We start from the raw sequence: 18,927 nt of genomic DNA, 5'->3' as shown, positions 1-18,927 counted from the left end.
TGTCCTGGTGGTTGGACATGGGCCCCTGGCATGTTCCTGGGGCACTTGGTGGGGAGTGTACTTGCTCTGCTCTGCTCTCCTTTGCTGGCCCAGCCACACCCTGGGCTTAGACACAGCCTCTGTAGTGGAACAGAAATGTGTTCCTATCTATTCACCTGGTGCTGCTGCATGAAGAGCTGCTCCAAGTTCCCACTAGCCGCTAAGAACAGCACACAGTGCTCTCCGTGATACAGACATTATCCAAAGCCCTTCCTGGAGAGCAGTTCAGGTCATGAGTGGGCAGACAGCGCTGAGCAGCTCCTGTGGCTGAGAGTCAGAAGGGCCTTGGTGCCCAGAAGGTTGAGGACCAGGTTTGCAGCACTTGCTGCTACTACCCTGTGGGCCAGAAAATTATGCGGAGAAGGGCATCTCTCACCCTTAGAACTGCTGTCGTTGGAGCTGGTGTGGATCTGGAAATGAGAACCCCAAGCTTCCTACCATAGCAAAGCACGGATAATAGTGAACGTGATGCCCTTGTTCCATCAGACTGGAAGTACTTAGTAGCAGCAAGGTATTGCCTGCCTGTGTCCGTGTGAGAAGCTGCAGCCGCGCCTCTGGACGGCAGCCCTGGGCAGGGCCATCATGGTGCCCGGTCTCATGTTCACAGCAGGCCTTGCCCCCCGGCCTCTGCACACTGTTGCCTAGAGGAGAGCTGCTTGCTGTTCTTGTCCATATCAGCAGTTCCCAACCTTTGGGGCACCAGGGCCTGATTTCTTAGAAGACAGTCGATAGATTAGAAGGAAGGTGGGTTCAGCATGATTTAAGCATGTTGCATTTACTGTGCTTTTTGTTCTGTTATTATTACATCAGATTCTCATGAGGAGCACATAACCTAGAATCTTCACATGCGCAGTTCACAGTAAGGTTCCTGCTCCCAGGAGAATCGAGGGCTGCAATTGATCTGACTGGAGGTGATGCTCAGGCAGTAAGAGCAGCAATGGGGAAGGCCTAAAAATACAGATGAAACTTTGTTCCTTCACCCACCACTTATCTCCTCCTGTGCGGCCTTCTTCCTAGTAGATTGGTGCTGACCTGGTGGTGTGGAAGTTGGGGACCCTGCCCTAGATGGTAGCAAGGCAAGCTGGACTTCCAGAACATTCAGCTCCAGGGCCATTTCCTGCTTCTAATAGATAAGGATACGTGGAATCCACCATGGTGGCCATAATGTACGGCGTGACTGCTGCTCTCTGTGCTCTGGGAACAGTGGTCTTTAATCCCCAAGAGGGCCATATGAGGAGTCCCAAGAGGGCCTGGGCTATGTGGAGACCTCAGTGCACCAAGTTTCCCAGTGGTGGTTCAGAACTGTGGAGGGAGGGAGGGAGGGAGGGAGGGAGAGAGGGAGGGAGTGGTGCTGCCTTTACCAGGCTCCTCGTCTCATGGAGGATGTGGACCACCCAGGTTATTGCCAGAGGGTTACCTCAGAGGCTAAAGGAGCCCTGTGGAAGTTAAGGATTGTGTGTTGTGGGGAAGAGAAGGCTGGGACAGTGGGTGGCAAGGGGGAGGATGATTCACAACTCACAGCGTTTTTTTTGGGGGAGGGGGACAGTGGAGCAGACACAGTTTTGGTAACCCCAACCATTATGGAGAGGTCACCAGAAGGTGATTTCAGTTCAAGGGAGGACTTGAGGGCCAGGGAGCTGTTTGGTAATTGAATACAGGTCTGTGGAGTGAGTTGCCCTTCTTGAGGCAGGTGAGCAGAGAGGATCGCTGGGCAGGGAGTCAGGGATCAGATGGGAGACTGGATTCTGCATGCAGTCCTGGCAGGGAGCCTTGAGCACCCAGGGAAGGAGGTGTTTTCACATGTGCAGGGTTGCCCGGCGAGAAGGAAGGGGCTGTAGCCAGGAGGTGGCGGCTTGGCCATGGCTCTAGAAAGAGCAACAGCAGAGCTCGACAGCCACTCAGACACAGCTACGTGGGTTTGGGCCTGTGACAAACCGAGGCAGTGAAGGTGCCAGGTCCTGCTTACGAGTGCCAGCTGATAGTTAGTTTCCTGTTTCAATAGGTTGTTGGCAGAGCATTGCGCCTGAGACTGCCAGACCCAACACTCGGCTCTTTGCTGCAGCCATGCGGAGAGGAAGGATGCTGGCCTCGCTCCCGGCCCACTTGTCTTTGCTATGGATTCTCCATCTGGTGGTCTGAAGGGGAAAGGGAATCCTGTTGGAGGAGCCCTGTAGGGATGGGCTCCTGTGTGCTACTTCAGGAGGGCGGAGGGGTCCAGATGAGCCCTGAACTCTTGGAGCTACAGTGCCTTCAATAGTCCTAGGTGTAAAGAAGTCCATCCTTCCCAGAAGGGTTGTGGGAGGCAGATAATAGGTATAAGAGGGTTTTCAAGGTTGGAATGAAAAAACAAACCAGATGCCACGACTGGCTGAAGCCTCAGGAACTAGACATCTCTGGGGTAATCTCGGGTATGGTAGGAATCTAAAAGGCCAGTGTGTCATCATATGTTTTTTTTGTTCGGTACCTCCTAAAAGAAATTGGAGAAACAGTGTGTTCTTTTTTGCATTTCTAAGTTGACATTTAACATTTTATCCAATATTGAAGTCACTGCAGAGGATACGGTTTCTGAAATACTGTATTTTCTTTAAAAAAAGGTGACATTGGGAATGAAGCTGTGAGCCACTCTTTCTGAAGGTATCCGAGGGAATCCAAACACCATCGCTATTTGATATCCGCCATTGTCACTTAAAACACATATGAACAAGCTCATCTTCAGCAGTCAGAAATTTTATATCTTTCCTTTTTCTCCTTGAACTCGTATTTCCACTCCGCTTCCCCCACAGGGTTTTATCCTAATGTGATATATTTTTTATGCTTGAAAGTCTTTTATTGATCACAGTTTCACACTCATTCACCACAACGAGAAGTACATAAATTGAAATAGAAATTTCTGGGGGGGGGGGAATCCTAGGATCATAAAACTCTATTTTAAAACCCCCTTTTTTATTTTTGAGTTATTAACATGCAATTTGTTGGAAACAAATTCAGATAAATAGTAAATGTAAAATAGAAAAAAATCGTTGAGAATGCATTTCTTAATAAAATAACTATGGCTTTATTTCTCCCATGTATTTGCAAATTAATATTCCTTATTGCTGGAATGAGACAAGACTCGGCCTTCATTTTATTCTTAGTTTTCTGTGTTTCTCAAAGTTAGTACTTGGGACGCTGCAGCTCATAGCAGGGGCCTGGCGACCACGGGGCCTGCGTCAGCGATGTCCCTCTGCTCTTTGAATTCCCTCCAACATGTTTGCCAGCAATCATGCTGGGCCTGTAATCAGGCAGTATTTTTAGTGGTTTCTCCATTAACAGCTCCATTCCCTCTTTCTTTATTTTGGTTGAAAGCTGAGGGTTGGAAATCCTTGGATTCAGAAAAGGAATTGTCCTCAGTGAGGAGATTGTCACTTTTTGAACCTGGCCCTGGGATTTTGGAGCTCCCGAGTTTTCCTCCAGTGGGGAAGGCAAGATGGTCAGATTACAGTAGGTGAGAGAGTAAGGAGGGAGAAGGGTAGAGAAGAAGTGTGAGGGAAAGCAGCAGTGAGGGAGCCCCTCCGCACTCCTCAGAGGAGCCGTGCCCATTTTGGTGACCCTGTGGCACAAGGCCTGGGACCTGAGAGCCACCAGCCACCCCCTTGTGCCGGCTTCTGCCTCCAAGTCTTGTCAGTCTTGGCAGGCTCTGGCCATGCTCGTGTCGTGTCTTAGAACGAGGTGCTGGACAGCCCTGAGCCTTTGAACTGTGCTTGTCTCGTTTACCTGCTCTGCATTTCTGTCTCCTTGCTTTCTGTGTGTTCTGAAAGTTCCTCGGTCTTCTCTGGCGCTTGCTAGGTATGTGAGATAGGAACTGAGAGTTGACCCCTGTGTTTCCTGTCCTCTGACGACTGCCCCCACAGTGGCCTCCCGACCTGCTCCCTGGGAGGGGGCTGAGCCAAGGCTCTGCCAGGTGCCACAACACACAAGCAAGAGCTGTGAACAAGGCCTTGTCTTGTGAATTCTTACATCCCAGGTGGTGGTGGGAACCAGGAAAGCCGACCGGACTCCAGGATGCTGGTGAGCCTGCCAGCTGCGCTCAGGGTAGTTGGTGGGGAACTTTTAGGAGTTCTGTGGAGGTATCAGACTTGGCAGGAGTCTGCCGCCCTGGAGCAAGGCACTGGCATGGAGGTACTGGCCCCAACCCTGGTGCCTTGAGCACTATGCTGTCTTAGGAAGTGGAGGTAGGGTCGGCCCAACCTCTGAAGATGTGTTGAGAGACAGAGCAAGGAAGTGAGGCCTAGGGGTGCTCCGTTAGCACTCACAGGCACCATTGTCTCTGCCCAGCAAGGGCTCGAGGACAGGGCAGATCTGGGCAGCCTGTGGCAGGAAGTGTGGCCCCTTTAATTCTCAACTCCTACCTGTGGAAAATGAGGCTAACGGTGGTAGTGATCGGATGGCGTTGTGACAGTGAACTGAGCTGATGTGGGAAGCCCTGGAGCTGGGCCCATACTCACTCACTGCCTCTAGGCACTGGGCACATTGCTCCCTCACCTGTGCCATGGGGTCCAAGGCCAGGTCTGCATGGAGATGTTGCAGGTGGCATGGGCCACGGTGCCTGGCATGCCTGGCATTCAGTGGGCAGGTGGTGATAGTGTTTGCTGAGGTTCATGCAAGAGAAAGAAGCAGCTGGTAAGCCAGAGGACAAGAAAGCATGCAGGGCCAGAGGGTCTGCGTTGGGGCAGGGGACGGTGAGCCGAGAGAACCCGAAAGAGGATCCCCTGTGCCTCTGTATGCCGACAGTGCCATGGGCCAGGAAGCACTGGTCGTAGCACATGAGGGGCACATCTCTTTGGGGTCATTTTATTGGAAGGTTTTGGGGGAGAACTTTTATGTTATCACCACATGATGAAGCAGGATACAGAGAAAACAGAAAGCATGGCCTGTCCCAGCTTTCCACCCTCCCTGGGGAACAGTGGGTACCCCGGGCCAGCACAGATTCTTGAGTGAGGAGCTACACGGTGTGGTCTTACTCACCCTTCCAGCATGCACTTGGGCAGACGGAGGCCCCGCGACCATGCAGGTGACTGGCTAAGCCTCGCCAGGCCCTCCGGCTGCCCTTGCCTCTCCCCCAACTCCCAGGCATTCTCCAATGTTAAGGGCTCTTTCTGATTTCTCACGTGATTCAGATGGAAAAGCGCCCGAAGGCAGCCCCCACGGTGGATCTGTGCGAAGCCGGTATTCAGGGACCTGGATTTTTGACCAAGCATTGAGATATGCATCTGGTACGTGATGGCCAAGGGACAGGGCCTGATGTGGGTCAGTATGGGGCGGGGTAGGGCTAAACACAGCCGCAGCTGCACACCCTAAGAACACAAGCCCCACACCATCTCAGGGCCCAAGGAGCCACCCTCCCCAACACCCCGTGCCACCTGGCCTGAGCAGCTCTGAGCTTCCCTGGGCCCTGGAAGTCTGGCTGCTAGAGGGATGACAGAGCATTTGGAAGGCTGGAGACTTGACTGCCTGGGCCATCTCAGCAGCACTTTCTGGGGCTACGATTGGGAATCAAGCCAAGGGAGAAGAGGGTCCCATGCCACATATGTTAAGTCTTCACGTTCAACAGCAGTGGCTTCCTTCATAGCAGATTCATCAGAAGCTCCTGCCTTGTGCCTGCCCCGGAAAGAGCCCCACCAGGAGGTCTTCCTCACACTCAGCTGGCCATAGTCCTCTTATCCTGGGAGACATCCAGAAAGTTGAGTTCCAAAGACAAAACCTGAGGTGTGGTAATGATAGCAGCTGCAGTCTGCGGAGTGCCTTCTGTGTACCAGGCACTGCGCTGATCATACACTGTGTGTGTTGCCACCTCCTGTACACCCACGATGAGCAGTTTCATCAAAAGGCATCGTGAGCCTTGGATCAGCCTGTGACTTGGTGAGGGCTTCCTTGACTGCTACAAGGCGGGTCAGCGTTGGAACCCAGGTTGGCTGGCCTTGCTGTGTGATAGGGCTGCTGCTCTGGGGAGCACCTCCTGACTTAACCTCCTACATAGCTGACTGCTGGGTGGGCGTGCTGAGGGTGAGTGAGGGGCAGGTTGCAATGTCCCTCCTGCCAGTGCTTTTGCTGGGTACTTACTCTGTGCCAGGGGTCAGGAAACAGCCAAAGTCTGCTTCCTTTACCCCTGTGACTGTCTGAGACCTCTAACAAGGCTCCCAGGGTCCTACAGCTTGTTCTACAGATTGGGAATGAGGTGTGAAGCCCATAAAGCCAGGAAGGACTTGGCTTGGCTGTGAACAGTGTAGATGCCAAGGCCTTCAGCCCTCACTGCCACTGCGATGTCTCAGGTCCTGCTCTGACTGTCACATGCCATCACCTGGTGGTGTACCCCGGCCTTGGCCAGTCTGCTTCCCATTAGTTGGAGGGCAGGAATTGGATCTGACTCATTGTTGGAGCCTCCGTGCCTGGCCTGTTGCAGATGCTCAATAAATCCTTGCTTGGCTGAAGGGGAATTGGCAGAAACTGTTGAAGAGAGGGTGGAGGAGGCCAGAGGAGACTCAGAGTCATTACGACTCGGTGACAGATGAGTGCCGCAGTGAGACGCCGTGGATTTATGGAGCCCTCACAGTGTGCCAATCACAGGGCCAAGCACAAAGAAATGTGCGGCCTGGTCTTCGCCCTCCGCCTGGCTATATTTTCCCTGTGTGGCAGGGGTAACCCATGTACAACTCGTAAATAACAAACCATTAAATTCCACATGGATGTTAGGATGACAGCGTTCCCTGGAGTGACACCCGGGAGCGGCACTGGTACGGGCCACCCATGAGAGGGTGCTTCCCATCCGCCAGCCAGTCCACATGTTGTCTCTTTCTGGCCCTGATCTCACTTATGAGGAGCAGGCATCATAGATTTGTCAACAGGTGAGAGAACAGGCTCGGACAGGTAAAGGGACGTGTGGGTCTGAGATCATGCAGTAAGGGGTGGCATAGCTGAGCTGACATTCAGCACCCAGTGCTGCTCCAATGTCTGTATCTACACCCCGTAAAAGACAGAGCCGGAGAGAATCACAGGTAGCAGTCACTGCCCCTGTAAGTATCCAGGCCTTGCTGGGAACACTGTTCACTCCTGTCATTTGCACATCGACCCTGTTGCATAACCACAGATTTCCAATGAGGAAACTGAGGCACAGCAGAGCACCAGCCCAAGTATACTCTAAACCAGCAGTTCCTAGATATTGGAATCTTCTGGGGCTTTTTGGAAAAGGTAGATTCCTAGGCCCCATCCCTAGCCACTCTGGAGCACCCAGATCTGCCCGGGGCATCTGCATTATGTCTATTCCCTGGACGTTCTGTTTGGAAGAGCTGGGCCAAAGGCCCAGAGGGTGTCAGGCCTGCCTGAAGGCCCTCGTGGGTGGCAGTGGGCACAGCCTCGGCTTCTGGCGTCCTTGCCCAGCTGGCTTTCAGGAGCTCTGCCCAGCTTCCAACCATAGGCTATCCTCACACTGCATGGTGGCCCTCTTCACCTGGGAGGTCAGCTGCTCCCATCTGCCTGCTCCAGGGAGGAGGCCAGCAGGGGCTGGACCAGGTGTTTCCGGGGTGTTGGCGTCTGTCTTGTCTATTTGAAGGAACAAGGATGCATACTATTCTTGTCTTGTGAATCAAGACTAGGCTGGACAATTCATAAGGGGCAGGGAGGGCCACCCTGGAAGTGGGTGCTCTGGGCCCATCTAGCATTTGCAGGCTGAGTGTAGTGTGCCAGGAAATTACGAAGGCCACACTGCTGGCAAGTGGCAGAAGGGGGAGAAGGACCAAAGTCCATCTGCTCTGAAGTCTGTTCGACCCTTGGTCTCTTCCTGAGAGGGGTGGCTGGGCATTCTTGTAATGCGGTGAGGGGAGGTTTCTTTCTGTGGACGCAGTAAGTCCTTTCTCACCACTTCTGTGTTCATCTCCTCTTTCCTCTTGGGGTGTGAGTGTGAGAGGTAGCTGACACAGCTACTTCTCCGTCTACAGATATGGGGGCTGAGGTTCAGAAGTGGGGGTACCTTGCCCAAGATCACGCAGAAGTTGGAGACAAACCTCAGGCCCTGGGACTTCTAGCCCGTTGGGGCTGTGCCCTCTTGGCCTGCCAGAGTTGTCTCTGCCCAGGGACGTGGAGTTAGTAGCACCTGAAAGCTGTCCCACCTGGGTCCGGGAGCTCGGCGGTCGCAGGCATGGGCCTGGCTGACTGCTTTTCTCCTCTTGTGTTTTCCAGGGTCCTACGAATGCGGGATCTGTGGGAAGAAGTACAAATACTACAACTGCTTCCAGACCCACGTGCGGGCACACCGAGGTGAGTGGGCTCCTGGGCTGCTCCTCCCATTCTCTGCCTGGCTTTCCTGTGAGCTCTTCACCATGTCCCCAGAGGCCTGGACAGTGCCTGTCTTCTCCAGTGCCCCCATTGCCCTGCCATAAAGGGAGGCCTCCAGTGCAGGGCAGGATGCCCAGCGTGGCCATGTCAACCACCCCAGAGGCCATGAGTTCATGTCACCCCGTGTGCTCCTCTTGACAGCTCACAGTGGATCCAGCCAGAAGGACACTGCCACCTGAAGCTGAGGTCAGGCATTGTCCTCTGTGGCTTTTGCTACTCTTGAGTGGCACCAGCCCTGCTGCTCTCTGCAGCACTTCCTCACCTCCTTCCCCCTCTCTCTCTCACAGACACCGAAGCCACCTCAGGGGAGGGAGCCTCCCAGAGCAGTGAGTATTTCTCCCCATTCGTGGGTTGGTGGGGGCCCAGAGCTGAGTATGGAAGAAAGAGGAGCCGCCTCCCTGACAGGGCCCAAACAGCTGCTGGGAGCCACGTTTCTGGGGCCCAGGCCCAGGGGCCAGAGAGTCCTTGGGAAATCAGAACACAGTAACGCAGAGTGGCCTTTCCCAGAGTGGGTTCCATGGCATGCCCATTCTGGGAGGTCAATAGGTGTTCTGTCCATGAAAGGTTCTTTGGGCAAATAGCTTTTAGAAACTCTTACCTCGCATTCGAAAGAGCAGGCACCCCTGCCATCACTGACGCACATACTCAGCCGTCCCCAGGGGCCTAGCCAGTGCAGAACTTCCTATGTTCTTTTGACACCGACTTGTGAGTCTAGGGTTGTGTCACTGACTGGAAAGATGCTGCTTCAGAGAGCTTCCTCATGAGCACGTGCAGCAGACACTGTGTCCCAGGGTGCCATGTGGGGCCTTGACGTCTAAGGACAGCTACTCACAGGCTCGCCAGCCCTGAATCTCAAAGACCAGGTAGTCATGCGGGTGTGGACCACACTGAGCCTCTGCTCACCCAGCACCAAGCTTCCAGGGCCAGCGATTCTGCCTCTAGGCGGATCTCCAGCAGTTGCATGTGTCTGCCATAAGGCAGAATTAGAATGCTCGCAGTGCGCTGATCCTAGGGGCGCTAAACTGAAGCCACCCAGCTGCCCCGCGCTCACTGAGTGGAGCAGTGTGTCCACGTGGGGCTGCTGTCCTGCAGCAAGTGTAGACTGCCCAGCACAGGTCATTCTCACAAGTGCACCAGGGAGCCAGGGAGGCCAAGACATCAGTCCTCCCCAAACCCCACAGAAAATGCAGACACTGCAACTGGGGGCCCCGTGAGCATTAGAAGAGGGGGTTGTTGGAGGAGGGGCCTGTGCCACTGCTGTGTGATCTGGGAGGGTTCCCCACAGCTTCCTTTGCCATGTGAGCCCTGACTGAGCTGTCTGCTTATCTCCTGCACACTGTCCTGGGCTGGAGTTCAGCAGCTGTTTTCTGTAGTGGACCAGGTGGGGAGCAGCTTCGATCCCAGGGGCCTGACGTCTCTCTCCTGAGCACTGAACCCTGCCCTTGTACCAGGGGCTCTGCAGGGGCCATGTGTGGCCCCCTTCACCCCCCTTTCTCAACTCTGATGTACCACCATAGATGTTTTTCATAAGTAAAACATTACTGAAAACAAAATAGACCCAAGGCAGAGGGCTCTGAAGTACTCAGGCCTGGAAAGGCAGCCTCACAGGGGTGAGTCCTGCTAACGTTTCTTCCGAAGCGTGGCCCCTGTCCCTCTCTACAGTTGGGCAAGCCCAGTTCTCTGTGTTGGCCCTGACCGCCCTCTTCTCCCCCGGTTTCCTTCTGGTCCTGCTCCCATAGTCTACCTGTGGTCAGGTGCACATTTAAAGACATGAATCACTCCTTCCCTGGCTCTTCTGAGCCCCTGGCCCTCCCCGGAGCCACTGTGCTCTGTCTGGCTGGGGCTGTGTGCAGGCTTGCTGGGCTGGGCTCTGTGTGGCTGGAAGCTTTAGGCTTTCCTGCACTTTCTCTTTCCTGCGCACTTCCCACCTCTGCCATGTGCTCTGCTGTCTTCTCAGCCTCGTGCCTCCACCCTGGCCCAGGCCTCTGGGGCTCTCACACCCACCTACTGAAGGGGGCCTGGTAGTGCAATCTTGGAGGGGTCTGTGGAGGACATCCTGTCCAGCCTGCCCACTTGGCAGAGGAGGACGCTGAGTGCCAGAGCAGAATCGTTAGCAGCAGAGCTGATAGTCCGCACACACATTACTAGTCCAGGGAGTTTTTGGTTTTTTATTAGGGAAACAATACAGGTAGAGGTATAAGGGTACATCTCTCACCCGATTCTGAACTGAGAGGGTAGAGTGAGGAGTGCGTGCAGTTTATTACTGTCTTGTTGATTCTCTTCGTAAGACATTGACCAAGTGTTTACCAGATGCTAGCGTTGTGCGTTTTATTCTCTTTCTCTCCAGTGCTGGGGATTAAACCCAGGGCATTATACATACTAGGCAAGTGCTTTACCACTGAGCCAAGCCCCACCTTTCATTTATTCTTTAGTACAACTCTTTATTAGTTTACTGTTTGTAAAGTTCACTCTTTATTACAGTTCTGAAAACTAAGGAACTATCATTATTCCCATCTTACAGGTGAGAAAACAGAGGCACAGGGCTTAAGGAACATGCCAAGAGTTCACACTTCTAAGTGGTAGAGGAGGGTTCGAGCTTGGGCAGCCTCACTCCAGAGCCCACTTCTTAGGCTTTCCTGAGACATGGCTTTGGGATTCTGAGAACTCCTTGGGTGGTTTCACTGATGAAAACTCCTTTTGCCTCCTCCTTTGGGGATGACTCTTGCCCTCATCTACTGCTCCAAAGACCCCACCTCTCTTCCCTCTTGGCCCTGGGAAGATGGCTTAGGAGCTGGGAGCACGTTCCCCACCCACACTGAGAAAGTATCACAGTATACAGCTCAGCAGGGCCGTTGAGGTGCTTCTTGGTGGCAGAAACCTGGGGGTCTCTGTTGTCCTGGGGGTGGCTGTTGTGGCGTGTGGTGGAAGGGCCCAATGGAAAGAAGCGCTATAGGACAGCAGTGGTCAGTGTGAGAGGGGATATAGAGGTGGAGCCCCATCCGGAACCAGAGCCCCCAGGGATTTCTCCATCTCTGATCTCCAATGAGGGCGGAACAAGGGGAAAAACTAGAGATAGGACCTGGAAGGAGCATTGAGGTTGGGGGTCTAAGCTGCACTGGCCATCGGAGAGGATTAAAACCCTAGCTAGCTTGCAGTCCTGGAGGCCAGCCTGGGAGAGGCCCTGGCACCAGATCCTCTGTGATCTTTCCTCCACCTGGAGGGGTCAGTGGGGAAGCAGGACTCGATACTGAGGGTGAAATGGAAATGTCCCAGCCAGAAACGAAGGCCACAGAAGAGAAAGCCCCGACTCGGCTTTGGCTTGGAGCTAACTGGATGTTTGAGTCCTGACTCTCCCTCTCTCATACGGTCTTGAGCGAGCTGTCAAAACACCCGTGCCTGGGGATTCTCTGGCAAATGAGATGGGTGGGCCTGCCCGAGGTTAGCCAAAGGAGTATGCATGCCCATCTGTGCTAGTACAAACATCGAGTGTTGCCAGCCTAGGGAGGGTATCACCTGATTCCAGCCTCAGCATGGGTCAACCTGGGGACTCCTCCCAATTCAGGCCTGTGTTATCTACTGCTGTGTGGCAGTCTCCCTGCCACATGGCAACGGAAAGCAGCAGACACTTGTTGCCTCCCAGCGGCCATGGCCAGCGTTGAGTGTGGCTGCCCCATGTCCTCTGACTCCGGGGCACTCACAAGGCTACAGTAGCAGTTTGGCTGGAGTTGTGGCCACATCGCGAGGCTCAGCGGGGAAGGGCTTCTGCTGGGCTCGCTCACTGGCGGTGAGCACGGCTGAGTCCCGCCAGGTTGCTGTGCTCAGGGTCTTGGATGCCCCGTGGCCGCTCACCAGAGGCTGCATCACTTGGCCCCTCACTGCCTACGTCTCTCCCCAGTGCCCTGGACAACATGGTGGCTGGCTAGGGGTGAACAGGAGAGGGTTGGGGTGTGTAAGAGAAGAGGTGGGGTCTTGGGTGACCTGATTCCAAAAGTGACATGTCGAGCTCACTGCTCACCGGCAGCTAGTCCCGAGGCCGAGCCCACATTCACGGGAAATGAGTCTCCAGCAGAGGAAGAGCACAGGCTCCATCCTTGCAACTGCCCACCCTCCTCACTATGCGGCTGGGGCAGGTCTCTTCTGGTCCTCAGTTTCCCCGGGGGTGAACAGGAGTCTGCTTGCTCCCTGTTGCAAGGACTGGGGAAAGGCAGGGACGCACCTGGCCTGGTGCCCCACACGCAGTAACTGCTGCGGTTATTGTTCTCCCAACCTCTGTGATGGGAGCAGAGGCATTAGGAACCAGGAGGCCCTGAGGTACCCGACTCCATAGGGCAGGTTAGAGGTTTGATTTGGGAGTCCCCCAGGACTCCCTGTTACCTAATGTGGTCTGAATGACCGTAGGGACTCCTAACACCTCAGCTCCAGCCCTGTGCATCCAGGTGGCAGCTCAGGCCTGGCCTGGAATGGAGGCGAGGGTAGCACTGAGGCTGCACATGGCGAAGGAGTTGCAGAGTGTTGCAGGGCACAGGCTGGCTGCAGCCCGTCGGGTTCAGAAGATGTAGCCGTTCCCAGGCCCCAGCGGCTCAGCAACAGACTATCCATGGGGCCATCCAGCTGCCGCCCCACTAGGCTGGTCCCAGCTTTGGTCCCCGAGGCAGATGCGCTGACAGGAAACTCCCATCCTGGTTGCAGAAGCCCTGGTAGGCACATGTGGCTTTCCCTCCCTCGCAGACAACTTCAGGTACACGTGTGACATCTGTGGGAAGAAGTACAAGTACTACAGCTGTTTCCAAGAGCACCGGGACCTGCACGCTGTGGATGGTGAGTCAGGCTCATGCTCCTTGAGCCCTGCCAAGCAGGGCCCCTCCTGGGGGACCTGTCCCATCCTGCCCACCTGAGAAAGGTCCAATGGCAGCCAACAACAGGAGGGGAGTGGCTGACCTGGGGAGTCTGTGGAGGGAATGCCCTCGTCGGTAACCCCGTGTGTTTCCGTTAGGAATGCCCCAAATGAAATAGCTATTTTTATAGGTCAACATTTCGTATTGTGTCATTGTATAGTTTTATATTGCATATCTGCATGTTCTAATGAAATTAAATCAATTTTTAAAAATGAACAATGGCATTTCAACATTAGATTATGGAGCTAGAAATTGGAACAGTGTGCTTAGGTGATTCATTTGTGGAGTCTTAAGAATCCTAGAAAGAGGGTCTTTGACCCAGAAGACCTTAGGGTTCTCCGTCTAGCCCCACACCCCAGCCCAGCTGAGCCACCCCACCATGGGCACCAGCTCCTGCTCTCCTCTCACCCAGCGTCTTCTCCTGGCTCCTGCCCTCCTCCTGGACAGCAGGCGTGCTGGAATCCATGACAGGAGCAGGGAAAGGGTGTCTCTCTGCCCCTGGAGTGGCACCTGCTCATTGGGAAGAGGACGGGTTAAGCTGTGGGCTGTGTTCTGGTGTGGACATGCCCTCTCTGGGCTTCCACACTGGCCACAGCTGCCCTCTCAGCTCCAGGGGCAAGCTCATTAGCATAGATGCTGGCAGCAGCAGCCAGGGGGCCTAATGGCCAGGGACTAACAGGGCTTCTGTTTGCTTCCTTCCCTCTGTGGTGGCTGCCTCCCGCCTGGATGCAGTGTTTAGTGTGGAAGGAGCCCCTGAGAATCGAGCAGGTGAGTCTTTGGTGGCCCCTCATTTTGTCTGTCCCAGGTCGGGCTCCGTGGACTTGAATGACCAGGGTGCTAATGGCTGTGTGTTCTCCTCCAGACCCCTTCGACCAAGGTGTCGTGGCCACTGATGAGGTGAAGGAGGAGCCCCCAGAACCATTCCAGAAAATTGGTCCAAGTATGCGGTGCTCCCTGGGCAGAGGGCTGGGCGGGACCAGCTGAGGGAGGCAGGACTCAGTCCCAGTGCCGGTGCAGGGGCGGCATCACCTGTCAGTCAGGCTGGTAGTCTCAGGATCTTGGCTCAAGAAGCTGTAGACAGTACAGGGTTGAGGGAGGGCAGCGCAGGTAGTGGCCTTGCTATGCTACATGGTACCCTTGAAGTCTGTTAGCTGTCCTGAGCCCCACCTGTCCACCACTGGGAGAAGACAACACTCCCTCCAGGATTGTTGGGGAGTTAAATAAGGTCGTGACAGTAAATGCTTGTTAGCACAGTGCCTGATACATAGCAGATGCTTGGGACAGCATCCCAAGGGGCTTGGCAGGGTACAAAGCTGTGCTGAAATGGCCGCATGTAGGATCTGTGGCTGTGGCGCGGTGCATCTCCTGGAGGGTGGGAGCCATGCATGTGACTCACTTGTTTCCAGCACACATGTTTTGAGGGTTGCAGGGACCCAGCAGTGAACAGGACTGATGTGCCCCGGCCCTCTCTGTAATTTACAGAGAGGTTGGGTAGGAGACAGGAACTAACTGGGAGGTAGTTACAGCCCAGAAGAGGAGAGTCCAGCCTTGGGAACCCAGGAAGCTCCCAGAGTGGGAATGAGGGTAGTCCTTGCATCACACACACAAAAGCTGGAGAAAGCACTGTTGCTGAGAAGGAAAGACAGAATCTGAGACAGGTTCAGGTCTGAGGAGCTCTGAATCTCAGGAGGAGGCATCTGGGCTCTGTCTTCATGGGAACAAACCAGAGTTTACTAAGTGGGGAAGGGCTTGATAGGGTTTGTGTCTTAGGAGACCTGTGTATTAGACACTTTCCAGTTGTTGGGACAAGACATCTGGGACCTACAATTTAAGCAAGGGAGAGTTTATTGTGGCTCACGGTTTTCCGAGGATTTAGTCCACAGCTGGCCGCCTGTAAGGCGGAAATGGCAACCGTGGCAGCCAGGAAGCAAAGAGAGAAGGGAAGAGCTGTGGAGAAGAATGCGCCCTCGGGTCACGACTGCAGTGGTCCACCTTGCCCCAGGGTGCAGCTCCTACTGGCACTTCCAGCCTCAAGTTCATCCATAGGATGATCTGTTGCAGAGTACAGAGCCTTGGTGACCTTCTGAAAACCCTACTTCTGAGGACATGAAACTTTCAGGGGACAAATTCCAATGGGTGCCATAACAACCCATGTGCACTGGGGCAGGCTGCCTGGGGAGAAGTCGGGTTGCCAGGCCTGGGGCCGGTGTGGTGGGGCCACACGTGTGCGAGACTCCTTGTTCCAACCCTTTGGGAAGTCATGGCTTATTTATCTACTACCCAGCACGAAGATCTGTATTGTGTGTCACATTACAACAAAGATCTAAGACTATTTGCCAAAATATACACAGACAATATAGAATGAGGGAATGAAGAAATCTGGGTGCAGGAGAATCAAAGTCACTACAAGACTGCAGCCATCTGTACCCCAAGGAGGAATTCAGTGCAGGTCCTTGAAAGGTACTGGATGGGCCTATTGAGGAAGCTTATTCCTCCTACTCGCTCACTGTCAGAGGAAGGACCTTGGCTTTCTTTAACCCTTATTGAAGCATTCTGGAAACTGCAGAGGAGCTAATGTTGGCAGAAGGGCTGGGGCGGTGCCTGTCACATGTGCAGTGAGCACTGCCTGCGTAGGACCATGAAAATAATCTTAGAGATGAGGGTGATGATGCAGGCAACCTCCAGACTGCTGGGCGTTCACAACACAGTCGTGAGTCAGATAGGTTCTCAGCGCTGGAAGAATTCATAGTCTGCTAAAAGAACCTGACATTCACATTCAGATACAATACAGAGCCAGAGGGATCCCTGGTCTCCCGCTTCCTTCCCCTCTTGTCCACCATCTTCCAGGCCCCAGAGCAGCCCTGTGCTTTTTGTCTGGGGCAATACGTGATGAAGGTGAACTTCAGAAGCAAGCGGGCCTGTGTGTGAGGGCTGGCGCCACCAGTCTACTGGCTGTTTACTCTTCCTGAATGTCCCTTAACTCTGTTCTCCAGGGCTTGTGGTCAGTACACTCACCTACTGCCTAATACACTCACCTAGTGCCTAGCCCCCAGCTGGAGAAGTAGCTCAGGGGTCAAGTGCTTGACAGCCATGTGTGAGGCCCTGCTTTCAATCCCCAGTACCACTAAACAAAACAGCAGCAGAAAGAAGATGAAGTGTCTCGCTGCTCCACAGGTGGTTCCCACTAATAGGCAGGGTGTGAGAAATGAGAGGTGTTCCTGAGAGATGTCAGGGGCAGGCATCCTGGAGCCAGCCTAGACCTGAGTCCCAGCCCTCTACTTGATAGCTGTATGAACCCCCACAAATTTTCTGATCTGTCTAATCCAGTTTAACTCTAAAGTGGGGTGATGACAATAAGACTCCACTTTCAAGCTTGTCATGGGGATTATGCATGATTATATTAGTAAGGGAATTAGAGTAGTCCTTGACACATGCATGGAAATCATTAAGTAAGTGGGACCCGTTAACCACCTACAAAGATTCTCAGCAAGATGAAACTTGCTCTGTGTGTCTGTAACTCAGTCTGATGGCCAACCCATGCTAGGACCTGGAGGCATTTTCACGGATCACAAGGATAATGCATTTGTACTGAGGAAAGCCAGACTGTTCCGGCTTGGTATCATGGAGCTGAGCCCCCTGAAGTCGTGGAAGGCTACACCTAGCTGCCACTCAGGAACTGCCAGGAGATGAGACCTGCTTCTTGGGTTGCTGTTTCTTTCGGTGAGCAGGCCAGTGCCACCCCACCTTCCAAACAGCTAGGTGTAGGACAAGGACAGCCAGTAGAGACACTAGGCATCCTGAAGGAACTAGTCACTCCATGTAAGACTGTAGGTCGAGAAAGGGAAAGTTTTTTCCACTTTGGCATTAGCTGAACCAATTTAAGTTAAGGAGGAGGAAGCCAAAGCCATAGAGAAGCAAAAGCTACCTGCCAGAAGGACTGTGCTGGGGTCACTCAGCCTTTAACTGCAGATCTGAGGATTGCCACCATGTTGGAGGCCAGGGGAGGGTGGGCAGCGGTTACTCTGCTGTCTACAGGAAACAGCAAAGTCGTGTTGGCCATTTATGGCTAATCTGATTTTTGTGCCTGGCTGAGGAAGAGTAACTTGAAAAAGAAGCATGGAAGCTATGAAAATTCCACCTAAGAAGAAAGAAAATCTGGGAGACTCCAAGGAAGGCACGTCTCTGAAAGTGACTCTAGATGAAAAGAAAAATTGCATAACCTCAGTCAAGTACAAGAAAATACGACCTTAGTCCCCTGGAGCTGCCACAGCAGGAGACCACAGGCTTGATCAAATTCCTTGTAATTCTGGAGCTGAAATTCCAAGGCCAGGGTGACAGCATGGTCAAGTCCTGGCAAGTTTTTCTCCCTGACCCTCATGTGGCTGAGAGAGGCGGGGGAGCGAGGGGAGAAAGGGGGAGAGAGGAGAGGGAAGTGACCTAGCAAATCCCTGACTCAAAACACACATGCACACATACACAAGCAATGGAGTCCCGGCCAATCCTGGAAAATAATGAACTACTAGAGGCACTGTAATGGGAAAGCAGAAGTGTTCATATATGCCAGGAGACAGGGTGTCTCCTCTAAGGGTGCATATCCCATCATGGGGGCCCCTCCCTCATCGCCCCATCTCCGAGGCCCAGCCCCCAAATCGCATCACATTGAGGACTCATTTCAGTACATGGCATGACCCCTGTGAAAAACAAGCCTGATGTTGTATGGTGAAAAAAAAAAAAAACAGGATAAGTTAAATCATCAAATTGAAAGGACTTCAGGGAAGCAGAAAATAGAAGAACAGAATTTAAACCTACAGTGTAGATAGTGAACAGCAGACTCAGTCTGCAGAAATGCGGTTGGTGAGGTAAAGGACAACAATACAAAATACAATATATAAGAAACCAATTCTAGCTAACAGGTGGTTTTAACACCGTGGGACTGACGCAGTACTCAAAGATCTAATAGAAGAAAAATTGTTCAGTAGACAGAGACTTACATGCATATTTAAAATGCTCATTGTGTGTCAACCAGAGTCAGTTTAGAGAAACCCTTACCTGAGTAGATCTTGGTGATTTTTTAAACTAAAGTAAAATACTGTCCAGGTGTAAAAACTCAAGTCTCTGCAAATGAGTGCAAGATGCGCTTCCTTAGACTTCTCTGCGATTCCAATTGCTAAAAGAAAGTAGATGTATTTTGAAGAAGTGGTTTAATCTCAGACTTCTATAACTGTATAAAGTATGTGTCATGCATAAAGAACAAGAGCTCAGAAACATACTATTGCTCTTCATCTTCAAAAATTATTTGAGTATGCACTCCAGTAAACAAGTGGTAGAGCACATTGAAGGGCCCAGTTATGAGGAATCCATTTTTTTAAGAGGACTTTTGACAGATAAACTAGGAATTTAAAACACTACAAATCTAATTGTAAAGTTGAAAGCCTAAGACAAAAGATTATCCTAAAATATGAAAAAGTGAGTTTAAAAAACAATAAAAAGAAAGGAATGGGTGAGGGTTACAGGCAATCAGACTGTTCATAGTGTGGTTCCAAACCAAGGCCAGCGTCTTCTCTTTAGCAGTGCGTATGCTTCAGCCCTTGCCCAGACCTGTGGGGTCTGCATCTCTGCGGTGGAG

The 18,927-nt window shown here is 52.9% G+C and overlaps 1 protein-coding gene across 6 annotated transcripts in view; it reads left to right on the top strand.

Annotated features, from left to right (window-relative positions):
* Nucleotides 1–18,927, top strand: part of Znf618 (zinc finger protein 618) — a 174,960-nt gene that overhangs the window by 114,182 nt on the left and 41,851 nt on the right. For 4 of the 6 annotated variants that reach the window (XM_023723298.1, XM_004638477.3, XM_023723296.1 and 1 more), the window contains exons 4-8: nt 8,251–8,328; nt 8,694–8,732; nt 13,135–13,224; nt 14,034–14,069; nt 14,164–14,241. In XM_023723298.1, coding sequence (XP_023579066.1) covers nt 8,251–8,328; nt 8,694–8,732; nt 13,135–13,224; nt 14,034–14,069; nt 14,164–14,241 — 321 coding nt within the window. Of the gene's footprint in view, nt 1–5,195; nt 5,292–8,250; nt 8,329–8,693; nt 8,733–13,134; nt 13,225–14,033; nt 14,070–14,163; nt 14,242–18,927 lie in introns of all 6 variants that reach the window. The other 2 variants (XM_023723297.1, XM_004638475.3) reach the window with 1 other exon arrangement.

This window comes from Octodon degus, unplaced genomic scaffold (genome assembly GCF_000260255.1).
Source record: "Octodon degus isolate 3935 unplaced genomic scaffold, OctDeg1.0 scaffold00098, whole genome shotgun sequence".
In the NCBI taxonomy this organism is placed as follows: Eukaryota; Metazoa; Chordata; class Mammalia; order Rodentia; family Octodontidae; genus Octodon; species Octodon degus.
The sequence above is the reverse complement of the archived record's forward strand: the minus strand, read 5'-3'. Positions and strand labels throughout refer to the sequence as shown.